Source organism: Chelonoidis abingdonii, chromosome 22 (genome assembly GCF_003597395.2).
Source record: "Chelonoidis abingdonii isolate Lonesome George chromosome 22, CheloAbing_2.0, whole genome shotgun sequence".
NCBI lineage: Eukaryota > Metazoa > Chordata > Testudines > Testudinidae > Chelonoidis > Chelonoidis abingdonii.
Window position 1 is genome coordinate 31,949,794 of NC_133790.1, and position 21,718 is coordinate 31,971,511.

A 21,718-nucleotide genomic window follows, 5' to 3' on the forward strand; every position below is an offset into this window, starting at 1 on the left:
CACATCCCCAGTGAGAAACCATTTAACAGCCATTGTGCCAGGGAAAGGTGGCAGCCGGTTTAAATTCCTCTGTGGCTCTGCACAAGCAGTGGCAATGAGCCAGGGATTGGTTAGGAGTGTGCCATGGCACTTCACAGGCAGATATGGGGTTGGAGTTTCCACATGGAGCAGCCCACAATCTGAACAAGCCAAACTCAATTCCTCCCCCACCCATGCACATAGTGCCCCGCCCATGTGCTGCTCTTCTCACTGCTTGGATGAGATGGGAACACAGTCTCCATGACTTAGACTCACAGACTTTAAGGCCAGAAAGACCATCACGACCATCTGGTCTGACCTCCTGTGCACTGCAGGCCACTGAACCCCACCCACCCACTTCTGTAACAGGCCATAACCTTTGGCTGAGTTACTGAAGTCTTCAAATCCTGATTTAAAGACTCCATGTTACAGAGAATCACCCCTTACTAGTTGAAACCTGCAAGTGACCTATGCCCCATGCTGCAGAAAAAGGGGAAATTATTCAATCCCTAGTCTCTCTGTCGGGACTGCCCACAAGGGAGGGGGCCATTTGTGGTGGTAGCTATTACAATACAGACCCACATGGGGCTGGACTGAGACCCAGCAAACTCATTTCACACCAGCCATCCAGTTGCTATCAGGTGGTAATGACGTGCACTTACTGCTGCAGTGCATCTCCTCTGCAACATCACCTGTCCTCTTCTCCCTACGCTGGCTTCCCATCGAATATTGAACTGAGTTCAAGGTCTCAGTCCTGATCTTCAAGGTGCTCCATAGCCTGGGAACAGGGCGCCTAAAAGCCCGAAAGCTCCAGGATGGGGACTGTGGAATGAACTCCCCAAGCCACCCCAAACCTCACCACTTTTGCGCCAAGGGCAGGACGCGTTTCATTGACCATGTCCCCCTGGTGCAAGGAGGAGAGAACAAACTTGTGACAGGTGTTAGTCACATTGCTTAACGCCCGACTGGGAGATGCTCTGATGCTACAGTGTTGAGCACAGCACAAGCTCCCAACAGAACAGAACTGCGCAGGCTCCGCCTCCCATTGCCGGGTCCCTGGAGCCAGCCAGTCCCTGGCAAGTCCATGAGACTGATCTAACTGAAATATCTTCCTGCACATTCCACAATGCCCCATTTCTCACCACTTCCTCCGAAGCATCTAGGACCCATCAATCTCTGTTGGAGGCAGGAGAGTGGGCTAGATGGTCTGATCCCTTCCTAGGTTCTTGGCTTTCCTCACTGCACAGCTTGTCCACATTCACAGTGCGATGGAGTCCTGCACACGTTAGATATGTGTGACCTGTTTGGCTGGGGAGAACATAGGGGAAACATTGACAGCAGGATGAGACTGAGAGATGGGCACTCAGCCTTGCTTGGCTCAGAGGCACCTGCTGGAATGTATTTGTGTTCCCCACACAGCCCTACGCACAGGCCTCCCCCAGGTGCTCTCCAGCAGTGCCTAGGCAGAGTTCTGCACCTCCTTTGCTGCCACAGAAAGACTCCCTGGCTCTGGGCAATGAAGGGCAGGCTCCAGAGGCCAGTCATAGGCCATCTGGCACGATGTGGCATGGCACAAGAAACCCCCTGTCTGCTCCAGCTGCAGAGCCGTGCAAATGGAGCCAGGTTTAAAGACAGACCCAGGACAAGGGGGGCCTTGTGGGAACTGTGCCAAGCAGAGTCTAGGAAGCCAACGCCAGGGAGCACTAGCTAGTGACTCTCCAGGGCTGGGGTCAGCCTAAGCCTGGGGTGAGAGGCCGGTGCTCCCTGGCCTTCCTCCCGCTTCCTGCAGGTGGTTTCAGTGCTTCGTTGCGAGGGGGCCGCTCAGATGTTCACTTGCTTGGCGGTGGGGGGAGCATGTGCGCGCCGGGAGCCAGGCAGAGGCAGAGGCAGGCACCGCACAGAGTGGAGAGAGGTTGTCAGAGCAAGTCTAGGGCTGAACTCCTGCAGGGGAAACTTAGCGCACTGCCCCCCCTGCGGCACCCGGTCCGAAGCCAGGCCAGCCCCCCAGAGGCCTCGGGGCAGGGGCTAGATGGGATCCGTGCTCCCGAGAGTCCCGGGGTGAAGCACTAGGGAGGATGCCCAGCCGTGTGCTGCTGCCTGCCTGAGAGCCGCGGGGATGGGGAGCGGGGTTTGACTGGAACCAGCCGCCAGCGGGACCGTTTTGCCGGGGGACCCGAGCCGTGTGTGTGGAGGGGCGCAGGGCGGCCAGCGAGGCTGTCATCTCCCCCGCCGCCAGCCCGGAGCCGCTCGCCCGCCCCAGCCTCTGCCGGCCCGGAGCGGGGCAGCTCTCGCTCTCCCGGGGGGCCGGCGGGTGCCAGGGGAGCCCTCACCCCGGTCCCACGCTCCGGCCCGCCAGGGCGCCTCGGATGAGAGCGGGGAGTCCCGCGGGGGATCTGGGCTGCTTCCACCATGCCGTTCCACCCAGTGACCGCGGCGCTCATGTACCGGGGCATCTACACCGTCCCCAACATCCTCGCGGAGCAGCACCCCGTCGAGATCCCCGAGGACGAGCTGGAGGGTGAGTGACCGGCGGGCGGCGGGGGCCCGGCCCGGCCCGGCGATCTGCAGAGGGGCTGCGGGGGGCTGCAGCTCGGGGCTCCCTCCCTTTGCGGGGTTACTTCGCCCGGCAGCGGCACAGGGTGGGTGTGTGGGCACCTGTTTCCTGGGAACGGGTCGCGGCCGGAGTTTGGCAGCGGTCAGTGTCCGCTGCGATCGCCAGAGCCAGCCCTGCGGAGCGCGGCCGGGGCTGCCGGGGGGTCGCACTCGGGACCGGCGCGGCGTGGCGTGGCTGGGCCGTGGGGCGAGCCAAGCGAGCTGCCCCGCAGGACGTGCCCGGTGCAGGGGGAGGAGCAGGGGCCAGACGAGCTGCCAGGGATTAGCGCCCCAGCGCCAGCGGGCTGGAGAGCGGCGGGGAGCGGGGCGTGGGGGGACAGCCCGGCTGCGGAGAGAGAGGAGCCACGGGCGGGGGCCAAGCGCTAGAGCAGAGGGCACCTCCCACCCTGGCGGGGCTGGGGGCTTTCCTGCCAGGGCAGGGCCCTGCTCAGGGGCCGGGGAATCACCCCCTGCCCCAGGGCTGCGCGGCGGCCCCAACTTGACTCCCGCCCCCGCAGCCGCCTCCCTGCTGGGCGCGCTGCGCCGGCCCGGAGAGGCCCGGGGGCCCTGTCCCCGTGCCAGTGCGGCAGCCCCGGCGCCGGCTGCCAGCCACCGCCATGGCATTCCGCTCGTGTCGGCCGGGCGATCCTGCGGGCTCCGCAGCCAGCAGCCCCGCCACGCTCCCCATGCGCCCGGCCGCGGCAGTGCGGGAAGCGCGTCAAGGCAGGAGGCGCACCCGGGAGGGGCGAGGGAGCCGGGCGCTCGGCGTGGGCTGCCGCATGCAACAAGCGATTGATCCACTGCCACAATGGCACCGTGACAGGGCACGGCCGGTGCTCGCTGGCCCAGCGCGGCCCGGGTCACCCTCACAGGGCACGGCCGGTGCTTGCTGGCCCAGCGCGGCCCGAGTCACCCTCACAGGGCACGGCCGGTGCTTGCTGGCCCAGCGCGGCCCGGGTCACCCTCACAGGGCACGGCCGGTGCTCGCTGGCCCAGCACGGCCCGGGTCACCCTCACAGGGCACGGCCAATCCTTGTTGTCCCAGCACAGCATGGGTCACACTCACAGGGCATGGCTGATCCTTTTTGTCCCAGCGTGGCATGGGTCACAATCACAGGGCACGGGCAATTGTTGTGGTTGCAGCACAGCGTGGGTCACTCTCACAGGGCACGGGCAATCATTGTGGTTGCAGCGTAGCATGGGTCACACTCACAGGGCATGAGCGAGAGTTGTGGTTGCAGCGTAGCATGGGTCACACTCACAGGGCATGAGCGAGTGTTGTGGTTGCAGTCGGCATGGGTCACACTCACAGGGCATGGGCAATCATTGTTGTCCCAGCACGGCATGGGTCACACTCACAGAGTACGGGCAATCATTGTGGTTGCAGTGCAGCATGGAACACACTCACAGGGCACAGGCAATCATTGTGGTTGCAGCGCAGTGTGGGTCACACTCACAGGGCCTGGGCAATTGTCATTGCTCCAGCGTGGTGTGGGTCACACTCATAGGGCATTATCCATTGTTGCAGGCCTAGCACAGTATATCACAATTGTACAGCATGGGTGATTGACGCTGTTTTAGCACATTGTGTCACAATCTTATGACCGGTGATTGTTGCATTTTTTTTTTTTTAATCCCACTATGTCATAAGCAACTTTTACCTTTCTATCGCCCTCTGACCCATGTGGCTTGTTCTTGTATAACAGTGTCACAGTATAATTATAAATACTTGTTGCTTTCTCACAGTGTGACTGGAGCAACAATTGCTTTTATATCACAATAACAGCAAGGCATCTGGTGGCACCTTAAAGACTAACAGATTTATTTGGGCATAAGCTTTTGTGGGTAAAAAACCCACTTCTTCAGGTGAAGAAAGCTTATGTCCAAATAAATGTGTTAGTCTTTAAGGTGTCACCGGACTCCTTGTTGTTTTTGTGGATACAGACTAACAGGGCTACCCCTGACACTTTACATCACATTGTATTTCTATCAGAATAAGATGTGAGTAACTGTTGCTTATGTGTTGCAGTGAGCTGCGTTTGTGTAACCTTTTGTCACACTAGTACGCTGACAAGCTGTTGTTATTATAATCACAACATGGGCTGAGTGACTGTTACTTTTCTATCCTATGACACGAACAGCTCCTGCTCTTCTGTTGTGACAGGATATGATGAGGGTGGTTTTTGCTTTTCTTTAACTAGGTCACAATAATATAACAGGATCACCTGGGGCTGCCCTACCACACTGTAATGTGAGCAGCTGTTGCTTTCCCATCACAATGTGTCAGGATACAATGTGAGCGACTCTTGCTTTCCTGTCACGAGAACAGCTGGGTCGCAGTGGCTGTGTTTTCCGTCGCTCTCCCACTGTTCATTCCAACAGGGATTCTCTTCTTCCGATTTCCAAAGCAGACACAGGAGGGAGCAAGCATCAAGTGTAGGGGCCCTATAAAGCTTTCTCCATCCCATTCCTACTCACACACACCTCCAGCTGGCACCTCCTTCACCACCTCTGCCAAGGGCTAGTTTTCAGGCAATCTGGCCATAGGAGGCAAACCACCCTCCCCCCTGCTGCTTGAACCCAACCTGCCCAGACATGCCTGGCAGCAAGTAGTGCTTCTGCCCCTGTAGTCCCTGCTATGCCCACAAAGCTGACATTGAAATGTCCCCTTTGGATGTCTTGTGTACAGTGAGTTGGGGGCTCTCAGTTTAATGGCTGGTGAACAGGCGTGCACCAGGCAGAAACGTCCCCAGCTCCTTGCAGCCAGATTGAGCAGAGAGGCCATGGGCCAATAGGATCACAGAGACTGAAGTACCCTAGAAGTGGGCAGGGTAGGCTTGAGGCACAGGGGTGAGATTGGGTGCAGAGAAGCTGGCCCTGCTCTTGTCTCTGTCTTGGGGCTGGAGAGAGCCCCCCGGCTCCCCAAGACACCCTCCCCGGCACTAAATCCTAGGGCTGGTCTGAATGTCCTTTTCACTAATATATGGCATATCACCACAGTGTTCCCCAGACATCCTGGTCTCAGGGCAGATTTGGATAGGAAGCTTTCTGCAGCCCAGAGATGCTCTGCTCATCTCTGTTCAGAGAGAGGAAGGCAGAATGGACAGCCAGTGCTTTTCAAGTGCAGAAAAGATGTTTCAACACAAACCCACTTCACGAAAATATTGGGCAGGTTTTGGTTTCATTGCCACGTGGAACGGGCACAGCTCGAAACTACAAATGTTGGCACAGAACAGAATTGCCGTGCACTGGCCAGGTCCGCATCCTGCACTGAGGTTGGCCCCGCTGCAGCCACTGCAGCATGGGCTGGCACATCCCAGCTAGCTCACTAAAAACCAGCAGTGTAGCCAGGATGGCACAGGCAGCAGCACAGCCTAGCTGCCCAGTACTATCCCGCCTGCGACCCTAGGTACATACTTGGGCACCTCACCCCTGCCACCGCCTGTGCCACCATGGCTACCCTGCTATTTTTAGTGAGCTAACTTGGGTGTGCCTGCATATGCTGGCCTAATTGCAGCATAGGCAGACCCTAAAGGAGAAAACATCCCAGCCGAGAGCAAGGTTCCTCCAGGCTCTTTGATTTCACTCAGGGAAGCAATGAGGCAGGTGACACCAGTGAAGCTTGCTCCCACCTCTGTCCCTGCTAGGCTGCTGGCAAGCTTGGCATAGGAGGATTCCTGAGCACCTGGATCACTGTAGGCATGTCAGAAGCTGGAGTGCCAGGAACTTCAAAGCCCCTCTCTCTCCCTTTCCCCTCATGAATATGATCCTCCCCTCGACCTTCTAAAGTCTCCCCCTGCTCTTTTGAGGATATGGTACAACTTGCCCATTCCCGCCCTGAATCATGGGACTTGAGGAACACAGGAACTGCTTGGCACAGACCATTTGGACCCTCTACAGCAATGTCCCATCTCCCCGCTGTACTGGACCAGACGAATGGCCCATCCAGTCCAACCAGCTGATGGCCCCAGTCGTATGGTGTCAAGTCTCCAGGGCTGCTCAATGCCTGATGCGAAGCCCTCATAACCCATCTCGTTAGGCTGTGCTGTGCTGATGTGCATTCTTTGCTGCGCTGCCAGCCTGGCCTCATCTTCTGCACAGAAATAGATGGGGAATGCTGGATGTGGAGTTTGGGGGTTCATGGTCTTTGCAGGAAGTGGTGGGGTTCCCTGGTGCTTGGGAAGCCTGGGTCTTTCTGTGTCACCTTAATCTGGGTTCATGTTTGAGTGTGATTTGGGTTTTGTAGAAACCTGTGTTTCACTCTGAAAGGAGCCTGCATTCTCTGTTAGAGGTCGAGGAGCCAAGATGGGTGGGAGCCATATATGATATCCAGGCTGCTGCTCCTGTTCCTCCTTGCTATTCCTAAGCTCACACTCTGCCTTTGATTTTTGCTTCCTGCTCACCCTCATTTCTTTCTCCCCACTCCATCTCTGCTCCTTTTGCTCCCAGTCTCCCTCTTTAAGTGGAACAAGAGCCCAACAACCCAGGAATACAGCAGCTGAACCACTGGGGTCAAATGCCTCCCTCTAGAAGCCTGCTGAAGCCAGTGGGCTTCCATGAGGAAGACTTTGGTGTATGGTCTCAAAATTAGAGTGCAAGGAAGGACGATCCCATAGTTAAGGCTCCCAGCTGGGACTCAGGAGATCTGGATTCAATTCTTATCTCTGCCACTGACCCCCTGCATGACCTTGGAGAAGTCACTTAGCCTCCTTGGGTCCTGTGACTTTCCCAGTCTCTTGTCTGTTTGGACTGTAACTTCTCCAGGACAAGGACTGGATCTAACTGCACAGTGCCCAGCACAGTGGGGCCTGGATCATGGCTGAGGTTTCTAGCTGCTACTGTAATACTGGGGAGTTAACAGTGTTAACAACATTCACAATGTCTCTGCATAGATTAATGCCTGACCCTGGGGGACTCTCCCATCCTGCCCCGGGGAGTTCCCCAGGTCAGTCACATTTTGTGTGAAACACATACATTTCCTTTTCACTGTTCACAGGGATGGGGTGGCCAGGTGCTCTCAGCGAGCCATGTCTCTGCCATCCATCATTATCTGGCCCTCTGTCCTGTCTCCTCCTCTTCTCTGCCTTTCCTACCTACACAGCCTTATCTCCTCAGACATATCCTCCCCACCCTGGACCACCCCCATTCCTGATGCCTCTGAACGTTTCCACTGCAGCGTCTTCTCTGCTCATCCTTCTGGAGTGGAGGGTTCAGGCTGAATGCAGCAGCCAAGGTGAGGCTGAACCATTGCTTCAGAGCAGCTCCCTGCACCTCTCAGGATGCTCCTGCATGCAATGGGTCCTTCCAGCCAGCCCCTCCCTCAGCCCCTTCACAGGCCTCTGTTCTTCTTGGCCCCACACTGCTCTGAGCCCCCTCCTGTCTCATACCAGCTGCCCTGTCTAAGCCCTCCCATATGCAGTATATAGCCTCACTTTCTGGTCCCATGCCCCCTTCCCCTCCTGCATGCAGTATGCCCCAGGTCCTTGCCTTGACCCACTCCCTTTGGGTATGAACTATGCCCCCATTCCTGCTCTACCCACCTTTTCAGTACAGCCTCCCTTCCCCACTGTGCCCCTCTCTGGAGCCCTGCACTGGGCAGAGAGCTTTCAAACCAGCCTGTCCAGGCAGGAGTGTGGCTTGACAGATCCAAAATCACCTACCTTAGAGCACTTCCTTTGCTGTCCCCTTATCATTCTTTATGGCCGAATCCCATGACTACCCCAGTGCTGTCCCACCTCTCACAGCCCTGTGCGCTTTATGGGTGAGCTTTCTGACTGGCCACTGGCTCCTAGTCTGTATCGTGGGGGTTGTGTCTCTAAAGCCCCTGGTTGGCTTTGCAAACCTAATCTCCCATTTCCAAAACCTGGTGGGATCATAAGACAAACCTCCCCTGGGAGGGCAGCAAGTGTTGTTATCTCTGTGTTACAGATGGGGAGACTGAGGCACAGGATATGAAGTGACTTGCCCAAGGTCCCCAACAGGCCATTGACAGAACCAGGAGTGGAACCCTGCCACTTTGGGTATCTAGCTCCACCCAGCCCCCTGTGCTCAACCTACTAGACAGCACTGCCCCTCACATCACCTTTCCCTCTTTTAAATCAGCAATGAAAGGAGCCGCCCCAGCCAGCTCACACTAGGGGACTGATTAAATTCCTTCTCCTAAAGGGGTCCCAGATCAGGGTATTTATCTTAGAAGCAATTGTAAGACTGGAATCATTTCCTTTAGACAGGACAGGAATAAGAGGGAACCGTAGTCTCTGTAATAGTGACTGGGCTAGAGAAGGAAGATTCAGTGCTTCTGTTCTTTGTTTCCTAACACAAGAACAAGGGGACAAACAATGAGATGGAGATGGGGGGCGGGTCAAAACCAAGCAATTTTCACACAATGCTTATTCAGACTGTGGAACTCACTGCCACTGGAAGCCAGCAAGGCCAAGAATTTATAGCATGAGTCAAAAGGGATTGGGCATGTATATGGACAGTGAAAATATGCAAAGTTATCCTAACTAATTATAACAATTGTGGAAGAAAGAGAAAACCTGGTGCTTCAGGGTCAAATCTAATATGGGGTCAGATTATCCCAAGCCTGCTACTACTGGGTTCTTACACCTTCTGCTGAAATACATTGTGCTGGCCACTGATGGAGAGAGAAAACAGGAGTAGGTAGACCTGCCTATGTTCCTAGGTGAACTAAATGCCAGGGTATTGGAAGGTGTAGATGTTTATCAGACAAGAGCTTGGTGGTGGCTGTCGGGGTGCCCTGAGCTGGAGGAGTGGGGAACATTACCAACTCCCTGGTGTTCCTCTGCCTGGACATGCTCTCATCTTCATGGCAAGCTATCAGTGTTTGGGTGGGACGCCCTTTTCTTTGGGGGGACTTGATACTTAGCTCAGTGGTGGCAGGACATCCTCAGGCTCTGCAAGGTGGGAAGGTGCCAGCGCTGAAGACAATGGGCTGCTCAGGGCAGTGGTTTCACAGCAATCAGAACATTCCATCTACTGAGAGGCCCCTCGGCACAACACATCAGCTCCTTGGAACTGTGTTATGAAGGACAACGTTTGTTTAAATCAGACTCATCCCATGGCTCCTGAGTTAGCAGGGATTCCAAGTGTGGGCAAACTATGGCCCGTGGGCTGAATTCGGCCCACCAGCAGCTTTAATCCGGCCCTCAAACTCCCATTGGGGAGTGGGGTCTGGGGCTTGCCCCGCTCCAGCACTCCAGCCAGGGAGCAGGGTCAGGGGCCACTCCATGTGGCTCCCAAAAGCAGCAGTATGGCCCCAGTCCACCTCCTATGCATAGGGGCAGCCAGAGCTAAAGGTGCAGGCCCCCTAGCTTGGTGGCAGTAGCAGACACCTAAAACACTATGTGTCCAGCCACTAGCAGGGGAACAAAGATCTGTTCTGTGGTGATTTCCCTTGGCCAAATGTTTTCCAAACCTGCTGGAGGGTAACAGGAGAATTTCTATTCTAGTCTAGTTCTTATACAGCCCTCACCATCATAGCACATGGGAAAGAAGCAGGTGATCCAGGTTCATGGACACTCCCGCCTGCCTGGTCTCACTGTTTGACTTTGTGTTTTGTAGAAGCCATTTGTTGATAACATCAGCAAGATCAATTCAATTCAATTAGGCCTCAGCTCCTTGGCATCCGCAAACTGTTGCATATGGATGAGTTAGGAGCAGGCATGGAGGCAGAGGGGCCAGGACACTCAGTACAAATCAGTGACAGGACGAATGGGACAGAGACCGTGCCTTTTCTTATGTCTAAGTGCCAGGCACACCAGCAGCACAAAGGAAATGATCAATCATTTTAATGACGCTCAGATCATTACACTTGGCATCTTCAAGTTACTTGTAGACATCAGCTAATTAATCCTCACAAGCCCCAGGGAGTTGGGGAAGTATTAGCATCATATTTCATAGGGGGGAATTGAGGCACACAGGGGTCAAAGCCAACATCTCAAATCTAAAGTTAGGTCCCAATTCTGAAAGTGCAGGCTACCTCTGTGGTTACTGGGAGCTTCTTAAAGTGAGGCCATGGGACAGCAGAGAAAGGCACAGTACTCAGTGTCTGCGCGGCAAGGATACCCACCCAGCGCTGACTGAGGCCTTGTCCACACACACAACTATCCCTGGTTTCACTGAAATCAGTTTTAAAACCCATTTAGCTAAATTGGTGCCAACCCTGGCCTGGCCTCTGATCTCAGTTTAGAACTGGTTATGCTGGCTCAGCGCCTGCCTGCTCACCACTGCCAGCTAAGCAAAAATAAACCCAGTTAAATGCAATTTAAGAGTGTCTACACAGGGGCTTTGCACCGGATTAGTTAAAGTCATGCAACTTTGTGTTTGAAGACAAGGCCAGAAAGTCCAAAGCCCCGCACCAGTATGCAAGGGGCTTAGTGTAAGATTCTCTGGGCAGGAGGTAGCTTCTTCTTGAGTAGTTTCCAAGTCCTGGTCAGTAGCTTGGAGAGGTTGCCCCAGGGCTCTAGAGTTTGTGTTGGCAGCCAAGCTTTGGCGTGTGTATCCAAACAGAACGGCTAAGCCCTCCGAGGCCTGCCTGCCTTTTTATACTGAGACAGCCACCCTGTCTTTGGCAAGACGACATCTTTATCCCACTTCCTTCACCCATCCTGCTCCCACATTTCTGCCTGTTGAGCACCTCCTTAGCAACATCCCACAGTGAAATCCTGGCCTCAGTGAAGCCAATGGGAGATTTTACCATTGACATCCACGGAGCTGGGACTTTGCTCCGGAAGGGACCACACCTTTTACACAGGGTGGATCTGTTCAGAACAGGGTCTGATGAGAAGCAGCAGCCCCCGCAGGAAGAGGTGGGAGTGGAAGCAAACAGGAGCAAGGTGATGGCCAGGCAGACAGTCAGCTGTCTTCCACTTCCTGCTCATCCTGGATCCTGACATGAGCCCTGGGAAAACTCGGCACCAATTTCACAGCTATGCCCCGAATGCCACGTTCTACTCAATCCACTGTGCAGTGGTGGAGAGCCGCCTGAGAGCTGCTCAGCAGCACTGGGGCACAGAGTGGTGGGGTCAGCCCAGTTCCCAGCAGACAGGTATCCATGTCTCAGAAACCACCACCATCATCGTCACTAGAACTAACTGTCAGTCTCAGCAGAGAGGCTGGGTGAGGAATGGGTTATGGAGCCTGAATTCCCTCTGCAAGCATGTCTACACAGAACACTCTAGGAAATTAATCTGAATTAATTAAAGGTGTGAATTTAAACAGCATTATTAGTTAGATCGCATTAAACCCCTGTGTGGACACTCTTTCCAAATTAAAGTAACCTTAATTCACTTTAAATTTAATTCACTTCCAATGTTAATTTGGATTAACTTTCCAAAATGTCCTACACCTAGAGAAGCCCTAAAAGGTATCCCCTCCAGCTGTCTCAGCTCAGCAGCAGAGCACACCAGGAGAGGAGCTTACTCCCTTTGGTGTAGGTCATTGTGGCCCACACAAGTGGAGAATATGGGCCTTTGTCACCCTCTAAGTGACTGGGCTACATAGGTGGCTAACAAGGCTGATGCTGTAGCTGGTTAAAAGGATTCTGGCTTTAGCTCATGTGGGAGACTCAGCTTTTAGCACTGTCAGTCAAGGGTTCAAGGCCACCTGATGGCCTGGGGGTTGGTCTCTAGCTCACATGACAAGGCAACATTGCATCAGTGTGTGGAGCCAGAATGCAGCTGGAGAAGTGCGTGGGGACCAAAGACAACGCAGGGCCAGAGCAGTGAATGTATGCACATGGCTATAGCTGTGCAGGGGCACATCCCCCAAACTAGCCCCAGCAGGAGGTGCTGAACTCCACCAGAGAGGTCCTTTGGGGCCATCCGCCTGTCCCAAGTCAGGATAAAGGAGGAGGGTTGGGCGTGGGGCTAGCAACTCCACCCCGTAAAAAATCAACCTGCTAGAGAAACGCCAACAACAGAGACAACAGAGACTTTTACCCTGGAAAAAGAAGGGTCTTCAACTCGAAGATGCATGACGCTGGGTGGTGAAAGCCGTGAGGAAGCCACTAAGCTGATTACCCTTCTTGCAACCAGGAGGATTACCATAGGCACATGGAATGTGAGGACCATGTACGAGTCAGGAAAGATGGCGCAGGTTGCAGACAAGCGGAAAAGAGGCCATCCAAGAAACACCTGGCGACGCGACCTTCAGGCTGATAGCAAAAAAATGAGCTATACCTGGAACCAGCTAGAGCGAATGGCCCAGGATAGAAGACTCTGGAGATCTGTGGTTGGCGGCCCATACCCCGATTGGGGTGACGGGCATGAGTGAGTGAGTGAGTGAGGTGCTGGAAGGATGGGGGAACCAGAGAGGGGGACCTTCTCAAGAACAGTCTGGAGGCCTGGTACTGTACAGCATCTGGGCAGCTGGATTTTCAGACTAAAAAAGTTGATTTTATAGAGGAAAAAAGCCACAGGAAATGTACCAGGTTTTACCAGGGGGCTTAACTGTAACTCCCCAGGGGCATCTGGGCCCTTAGAAAAGGAATCAACAGCTGCACCCAGTGCCAGTGGGCCAGACTAACCTCCACTGCTCCCTCCCATGCTGGGACTGCCTCTTCCTTTCAGAGATTCATGCACCCTCTCCATCTTCCACTTGCTTCACTTTCCTCCACCTGCTTCCCTTCCCCTTTCAGATCCACCCTTTGGCTCTGTCCAGCCCCCTCCCTCTTCCCTTCTCCCCCTTCCCTTGCCCTGCTCTGTCCTCCATCCACCAACAGCCCCCAGCCCTTGGGGCAGGAAGGCAGAAGGAGCTAACTGCATGAGCTTGTTGCCCCTGGCACGTGGAGGTGAAGGGCTGCCAGCAGTGGAGGGCATGGGCTTCTTCCCATCTTCCGAGGGAGGCTGCCCGAGCTACCTTCAGAGGTGAGGAGGCAAATGGGGGGCTCCTAGCTGGGGCACTTCTGCTTCTCCTGGTGACAGAGTCCCAGTCAGGTACCTGCTGCTCCTATGTCAGCATGCCCTGCCTGGGGATCGCTCTGTCACCAGAGGAGGGGGCTTAGGGCAGGCAGGGAAGGGGGGACCTGCACATTTTAACAGACACACCGGTCTGCAGGGCAGCCAACCCATCTTTCCCCTGCACTAATTGTGCTGATCCGGCCCTGAATCCTCACCCCCCAGAGTTGGAAGGTGCTTGGATCTGGGGGTCTTGATTTTAAAAAGTCCTTTGTTCAAATCAAGCCATTTGTGGCACGTTTCCCTGAGTTCCAGCTCTGGGCACTGCAGGAGCCACAAGGAGAACAGAGGCCATGAAATGGCAGCTAAGCAAACACAGCTCCAGCAGGGAATGCCACAAGCCAGGGACACTGAGCTTCTTAAAGCTAGAGAGACAAGGGGGACCTGGGCATCCCATCCCATCTCCCAGTCCTACCTCCAGTTCACGCTCTGCTGGGAAGGAAATCTGCCCAGACACCCACAGGAATCATTGTCTAGCTGCCAGAACAGTTAGAGAGCCCCCAGGGAGGGCACAGAGGCACCCACCATTCTCTCCCCCCTTGCTGTGTATTGGCACTGCCGGCAGGCCCCCTTTCAGCTCGGATACCTGCTACAGAGTAGAAACTGGAGGGGCCTCAGAGGAGAGCAGCCCAAGAATTGCTGGGCCCAGCCTTGGCAATTGCTAAGGAGAGATCAGGAGAAACACCTGCGCACAGCTGAAGCAGTGTGACTAGGGGCCAGTAGCCCTTGGGGCTGTATTCACTCACTGGCATAGGGCTAGCACCCACAGATGCTAATGGGAGCTGCCGCCCCAGAGCAGGGCCTCCAGCGTTCTCTGTGCTTTGTTATTAATAACTAGCATCTCGCTGTTCGACTCAGCGCTGCACAGGCCACTCACCGCGTAGGGCCCTGATTCAGGTCCCCTTGCTCTCTCCATGGAGCCCCTCCCCTGCAATGATCTCAATGGGAGTGCTTAGGAAGTCAGGTGACATCCAGAGCCCAGAGCAGAGGTGCAGAGCAAGAGGGGGGGGCTAGCGCTGGCTGCCTGGGTGCTGTTGACGGAGCTAGGTTGTGGCATGTGTCGGTGTGGGTTAAAGTTCTAATCCTTACCCTGCCATCGGGCCCTGAGTTATCCAAGACCAGGCTGATCTTTAAAAACCCGCCCTTTGGAGCTGAGCAGCGCACAGCATGTTGACTGCATGTAACCTTAGGGAAATCTGGCCTCTATCATCAAATTGTCCAACGCAACCCCTTGGTTTTTGGTGCCAACTTGGAGCACCACCTGCTTTTTAGCCCCACCCCGCCATGACTCCCATTGGCTCCCACTGTTATTTCCATTCTTCCCAGGAAAGAGCTTGCTGCCTGTAGGGGGCCCCCTTTGAACACACTCCAGTGGCAGACCAACAAGTCTGTCTGCCTCAGTTTCCCCATGAAAGGAACAATCTCTCATTGTCCATTTCAAAGTTCCTTCTCTGTGCATAATCTGGTCAGGAACACCAGGGCAATAGTTCCCCAAACCCTTGTGGTGAAGCCATTCTTGACACACCCACCGTAAACATACAAAAAGGTACAGCTATTTTTCCATTGTCTCTGCAGGGGCACTACATCCAGATTGCCGCCAAGAGCGACCAGCAGCACTGTGTTCCCCATTCCTGATGCAGGGCCCCCACTTTCCAGACCCCCAACCTGAGAGCAACCAGTCTCCACAGCCCCTAGGTCAGGTGTCCCCAGGAGAACTCCCCAGTGTCCCACTCCCCAGGCATGGAGTCCTACCCCTGCTCAGGGCACATCTCTCCCAAATCCACTCTCTTGCTTCTGAGCTCTGCTTCCCATCACTGAGCTGGAGCTTCCCCTTTTACCACGGCCCCAGCCCGCTGCTCATCGAGGTCGTCGGCTTTGGGCAGCGCTCACCAGCTGTTCTGCTGCTGTTCAGCTCTCTCTAGCAAGTCTCCTGTAGTGCTCTCCCAAACAACTCTTGCCAGTTCTCTCCTGCTGCTGTTTCCTGTCCCTGGCACCTCTTGGACAGCTCCCATCTCCTCCCTCTGTAGCCAAGCCCAGGTGTCCTCTTTTAAACCTAACTGGGGAATCAGCTCACCCCTCACACATGCACTGGCCTCTTCTCTCTTAAAGAGCTAGTGACATTCCTGTCTCCAGCTTAGGAACTACATGGGCTACTGGCCATCATGACCATACAGTCCCCATCTGGCTGTGTAGCTGAGGGCTGCAGACGCTGAAAGGCCCGGGCTGCTGAAGGGGCTGCAACTGCTAACACACCTGGGCTGACAGTGCCTAAAGGCCAGTTGTGACTAGGGTGACCAGATGTCCTGATTTTATAGGGACAGTCCTGATTTTGGGGGCTTTTTCTTATATATGCTCCTATTATCCCCCACCACCTGTCCTGATTTTTCATACTTGCTGTCTGGTCACCCTAGTTGTGACAGAAGTGGAGCTGAGATGTAATAATCTGCAATCATTTTATGAACACTGTGTGTGACCAGGTCAGGAAAGGGAAGCTATTTTGTAGTGGGTTATAAAGCTTTTCTGTGCGAATCTGATCCACCTTATACCAGGACTGTGGGAAGAACAGATGGTCCTTGTGGTCCCTTCTAACCCTATGATTCTAAGAACCAGGGAAGTAACTCAGTGGCTTGCCAGCTAAGAACATTTAGATGCACATTAGGAAGATGATGGGGTCCAGCTACTAGCTTGAAAGATCCTACGTCTTGTCTCCAACACGTGGTTTTGAAGTGCTAGGACCTATCAGATCAAAAGGCTACACACAATTAAAAGAGCATTTTCGTTCCTAGAAGTTGTGGGGGCCTGCAGCACTCCAGAAGCTGCTAGCTAGGCAGACTAGTACAAAGGGCGAGAGACGCCTTAGGGAACAGCAAGCAGTGCCTTGAGGCTGGTTTGTGTTTAAGGTCTGTTCTCTCTAGAGTGCTGTTGTTCTAGATAAATGATCCTTTGCTTCAAAGGGGCCTTTTGGTCACTAATTCCCACTGTCCCTGTTCCAGAAGAAACAGAATTGCAGATGCTGAACATAGGAGGTCAGGCCTGCTGGGGTTAGCACCAGGAATGCAGCTCTGCTGCTGTCTGAGAGTGGAAGAAGCGCATGTTTCCACCCCAAAAAAGAGAGGATGGCCTGGGAATGACTGGGAGCTGTTAGCCCCCCTACCTGTGACACTAATAACCAGCCTTGGTATGAGGAGACCACGTCCTAATACTTCTCCAGGGAGCTCTTCCAAAAGTGAGGAAGTACTATTATCCCACTTTACCGCAGGGGAACAGTGGCACAAAGAGATTAAGTGACTTGTCCAAGGTCCAACAGGGCATCCGTCGTCCTTGAACTCAGCCCTCCCAAGTCCCAGGCCCTTTCCCAGCAACAGGAACACAAGCCATCTCTCCTTCACACCTTGAGCTAGTCTGCCCCCATCACTAGCTCTTGTGGGAGGAGAATCAAATTTTACTGTTGTCTCCATCCAACTCTGGAGCAGAGGGACCAGTCGCTCTGACCTGCTTCTCCTATCAGTTCCCCCAGAGACATGCCAGTGGTGATAGCTTAGCTGTTCCCACCTCCCTTGTCCTACTGGAGGCTCAAGAAAGAGGATGTGGAACCACTCGCCAAGGGAGGGAGGCGGGGAAGAAGGGGCCAGGAATGGCTGCAGAGGTGGGTTAAGGGGAACCAGAGGCATTGAAGGGGTCAGGTGTGAACCTCAAGCGATGAATGGCTTTTCCCTCACTCATAAACACTCACTTCAGATAGATTCCTGTTCCTAGCCCATGCCTTTTATTGTGCATCCACATTGCGATAAAAACCCCACAGCACCACGACCCTGAGCCTGGGTCAGCTGACAGGCTCAGGGGGCTCTGGCTGCGAGGCAAAAAATAGCAGTGCAGACTTTTGGGCTCTGGAACCCTCTCCCCTCGTGGAGTCCCAGAGCCCAGGCTCCAGCCTCGAGCCCAAATGTCTACACTGCAATTTTATAGCCCCACTGCCAGAGCCCGAGTCAGCTGAGCCAGGCCAGCCGTGGTCCTGTCACAAGTCTTTTATTGCAGTGTAGACGGACTCTAACAATTCCCTGCTAATCACCCAAGGAGCAGCTGCTTGCACAAGTTTCTCTCTCATGCACTCCCATGAACTGTCTCTTTCACTAATTCACTTTTTTCTCTTATCTGCATGTCCCTGTCTTGTGCCTCTCTCTCTCCTACCTCTGGCTTCATGGCAGATTGGCCTCTGCTCACATTTGTTCACTCTTCTCTCTGGCCCTCCCTTTCTTTTAATTCCTTCTCTCTTTCCGCTCCTACTGCTTGATCCAGCAGTGATGTCATAATGCAGCTTTGTGAGATCACTGTTTCCAGGACAACAAATTGTGATGTCACAGAGAAAGGAAACCCCCACTTCAGGATGCAGCAATCTCTTGTCCTTTGGTCCTAAGCAAATATTGATGATTCCACCTTTCCCTTCCAGTACTGAACCTATCCCCTTCTTCACCTAAACCTCCCTGTTTACTCCCTGCTCAACCTGGAGCAAAGAGCCTCCCAATCCCCAGCAAACTATTAAACAGTGCTCTGTACAAATGTCCTAAAAATTGCTGTAGTGACACTACTGAGCTTCGCAGGGTCAGCTTCCACCTCTCTATCTAGGAGGCTCCCACTCTGCCTCCTGCTCTAGAAAAAATATCCGTCGTAGAAACAGATATTTTGATAACAGAGGCCTCTTAAGTCTATCACTCAAAAGATCCAATGGTTGGGCACTGAAGCTAGACAAAATTCAGCCTTGAAATAAGCACTATTTTTGACAGTGAGGGTAATAAACCATTGGAACAATACACCCAAAGATATGGCAGATTCTCTATCAGTGTCAATTTTTAAATCCAGATGGGCTGTTTTTCTGAGATCTGCCCAAATTCAACCTGGAATTCACTCAGGGAAGTCCTAGGGCCTGTTAAGTAAGACTAGATCATTACTTTGTCACATCTGAACCTCTCTTAGCACTAAATCATTAGCACAAGATTCCATCTCCAGTGCCCCCTGCCAACCAAACAAGGATCCAAGAGTGCTGTAGGCTGCATGCACAATGTCCTATCACCATGGTCTCTTTTCTCAGGAGGTCATCCAGTCCAACCCCCTTCTCAAAGCAGGACCAATTCCCAGCTAAATCATCCCAGCCAGCCCTTTGTCAAGCCTGACCTTAAAAACTTCTAAGGAAGGAGATTCCACCACCTCCCTAGGTAACCCATTCCAGTGCTTCACCACCCTCCTAGTGAAATAGTGTTTCCTAATATCCAACTAACTCCCCACTGCAACTTGAGACCAATTACTCTTGTTCTGTCAATTTGCTACCACTGAGAAAGTCTGGATCCACTCCTCTTGGAACCCCTTCAGATAGTTGAAAGCAGCTAATCAAATCGCCCCTCATTCTTCTCGTTCGCACCGACTAAACAATCCCCGTTCCTGCAGCCTCTCCTCATAAGTCATGTGCTCCAGCCCTTAAATCATTTTTGTTGCCCTCCACCGAACTCTTTCCATTTTCCCACATCTTTCTCTAGTGTGTGGGCCCAAAACTGGAACACCAGTACTCCACGATGAGCGCAAATGTCAAATAGAGGGGAATGATCCGTCCCTTTAATCTGCTGGCAACTGTTCCCTAATTTATACAGCCCAAAATACCATTAGCCGTCTTGGCAACACAGGCAGCGCGTCGTACTGATAATCCAGCTTCTCGTCCCCTGAACCCCTAAGGTCTTTTCTGGCAGAACTTGCTCCTAGCCATTTCATCCCTAGTCTCCTAACAGTGCTGGGATTCTTCCGTCCTACGGCAGACCTGCACTTGTCCTCGTTGAACCTCGACTCAAGTTTCTTTTGGCCCAATCTCCAATTTGTCTAGGTCCCGTGTTCTATCCCTACCCTCCAGCGTACCTACCACTCCTCCCAGTTAGTGTCATCTGCAAAATTTTTTTTTTTTTTTTTTTTTTTTTTTTTTTTTTTTTTTTTTGTTTTTTGCCTGAGGTGCAGTCCCACGCATCTCCAGATCATTAATGAAGATTTGAAGGCAAAACCGGCCAGGACCGACTTGGGCACCAGTTGATCGACTGCCAATAGACATGGAGCCATTGATCATCAGGAATCAAGACCCAGAGATTCGTATTTCTTTTCCTCTATCACGTTACTTGGAAAGTCATGAGCACCTGTCCGTTCCCTCCCACACTTGCTCTGTCTTGTGTTATGGAGGCTAAAGCTCTTCGACAGGGATTTCTCTTAGCCAGGTGTATGTGCAGCACTCGGCAACAGTGTGGCCCTGACTCATACATGTGCCTCTAAGGGCTGCTGTAATACAGTAGCATGATTATCTACTGAACTACATGATTCCCCCTAAAATAGAAAAGCCTCATCTCTGTCAAATCAAGACCCTCCTAAAACATCCACAGTCTCAGCTTCAACTGCCTTAAATATGATTTTGTATGACCCTTAATCCTTCGATTTCTCTCATTCTGTTTGCAAATGAGGCAGGCGGGGGCTGCGAAATCCCCCAGAAAGCAACTGTCCGAGCTGTCTGGAAAAAAGAGAAATTCTCAGGGGAAGGCTTTTCCCAGTTCCATGTGCCCTAAGGAGAGACCCAGAAATACCCAATATCAAGGCCATGGCACCCTTCCTGGCAACGCACAATACCACACCACTAAAATATGCCTCAGACACAGGAGCCTGCCAGAAGAGACTACGAGCAGGCTCTGCCCAACACTGTACTAGACAGCTGTTTCGAGGAAGGTGTTATTCATAGCATGTAACGGCAAGTCCCTCTCTGACCCTGTTAGGAAGCTGGTTTCATGCCCTGAGCACACGGCTTATAATGACTGCCAGTCCTCATGGACTTGAAAGGTGAGTCACCTGGAGCGGCCTCGAATAGGGATCCCCAACCGTGATCCATGCAGCTTACTTGACTGGTCTGTGGAGAGCTGCTGCTCACTTGGTGGGTGCAGGTCACCCTCGTGCTGACTGCAGAGGTTATGAGTCTGTCTCAGTCCAGCCATTGGCAGAGATGTTGGTCTTTCGTTCAATCTGTAGCAGCTCATGTGTTTAACCATTAGAGCAGAGGTGGCAAACATCTGGCCTGCAGGACCTCCTGGCCCCAGCCCTGAGCTCTGGCTGGGGAGGCTACCCCGACCCTCCGCCTGCTCCCCTCTCCCCACAGCCTCAGCGCACCATGCTCCATTGCTCTGGCCACTGCTTCCGGCAGTTGGCGGCATGACAGTGTGGCGGCTCCAAGATGTAAGGGGCAGGGAGTGGGCAACCGGGATGCATCAGGGACAGGGCGCAGGGACGCAGTTGGATGGGGTGAAGGTTAGGGGCAGCAGTAGGGGATGGGAATGGGTGTAAGGGGTTGCAAAAGGCTGGGAGTCCCAGGGGGCCTGTCAGGGGGTGGGGGGGTAGAGATAGCGGTCAGGGCAGGAAGTAGGGGGGTTGAATGAGTGGGGTAAGATCTGGGGGGCAGTTAGGGGCAGGGGTCTCGGGAGGGGGCGGTCAGGGGACAAGGAGGGGAGGTTGGATGGGTCAGGAGTTCTGAGGGGGGCAGTCGGGGGTGGATTGTGGGAGGGGATGGATGGGGACGGGCCCCAGGTTGTATAAGGGGGCACAGACTTCCCTACCCGGCCCTCCATACAGTTTTGCAACCCGAACGTGGGCCTCGGGCCAAAAAGTTTGCTCACCCCTGCTTTAGAGAGTCCTGGTTCAATCCCAGGTATGCCAGCCAAGATGGCAGCTGTCATGCTGGCTTCTCTTTCTTGTCTCCAGCTGCTGAACTGCATTAAAAGAAGCAGGGTCTGTTAAACCCGTATGTAACCTGCATTGCTAGGTAAGCAATGCGTAGAGTTGCCATGGAGAAGTTATGAGGTTGGGAATGGCAGAGGATGTGATCCATGCAGATCTACCCTCTAGCACAGTTCCCAAGCTACCTTTCTCACTCTAAGAACTTTCTTCTCTGTGGCCCAGTGCCCCAGATACCACAGGAACAAGGCTTATGAACTCTTATCATCCCACATCAGTCTCCGGACCAGCCACTGGTTCCAGCAGATCCACCATCCTTTGCCAAGTAACTTCCCCATCAGAAGCTGGGTGACTGACCAGCTGGTTGGACATCAAAACAGTCTGAGAAC

At 53.6% G+C, this 21,718-nt stretch overlaps 1 protein-coding gene across 1 annotated transcript in view; it reads left to right on the forward strand.

The window, feature by feature from the left end:
* The first annotated feature begins 2,411 nt into the window (after nt 1-2,411).
* CABP7 (calcium binding protein 7) overlaps nt 2,412-21,718 on the forward strand; it is an 88,362-nt gene continuing 69,055 nt past the window's right edge. Inside the window, exon 1 of the mRNA XM_032768273.2 lies at nt 2,412-2,536. Within this exon, the coding sequence (XP_032624164.1) occupies nt 2,428-2,536 (109 nt within the window). The 5' untranslated portion in view covers nt 2,412-2,427. The remainder of the gene's footprint in view (nt 2,537-21,718) is intronic.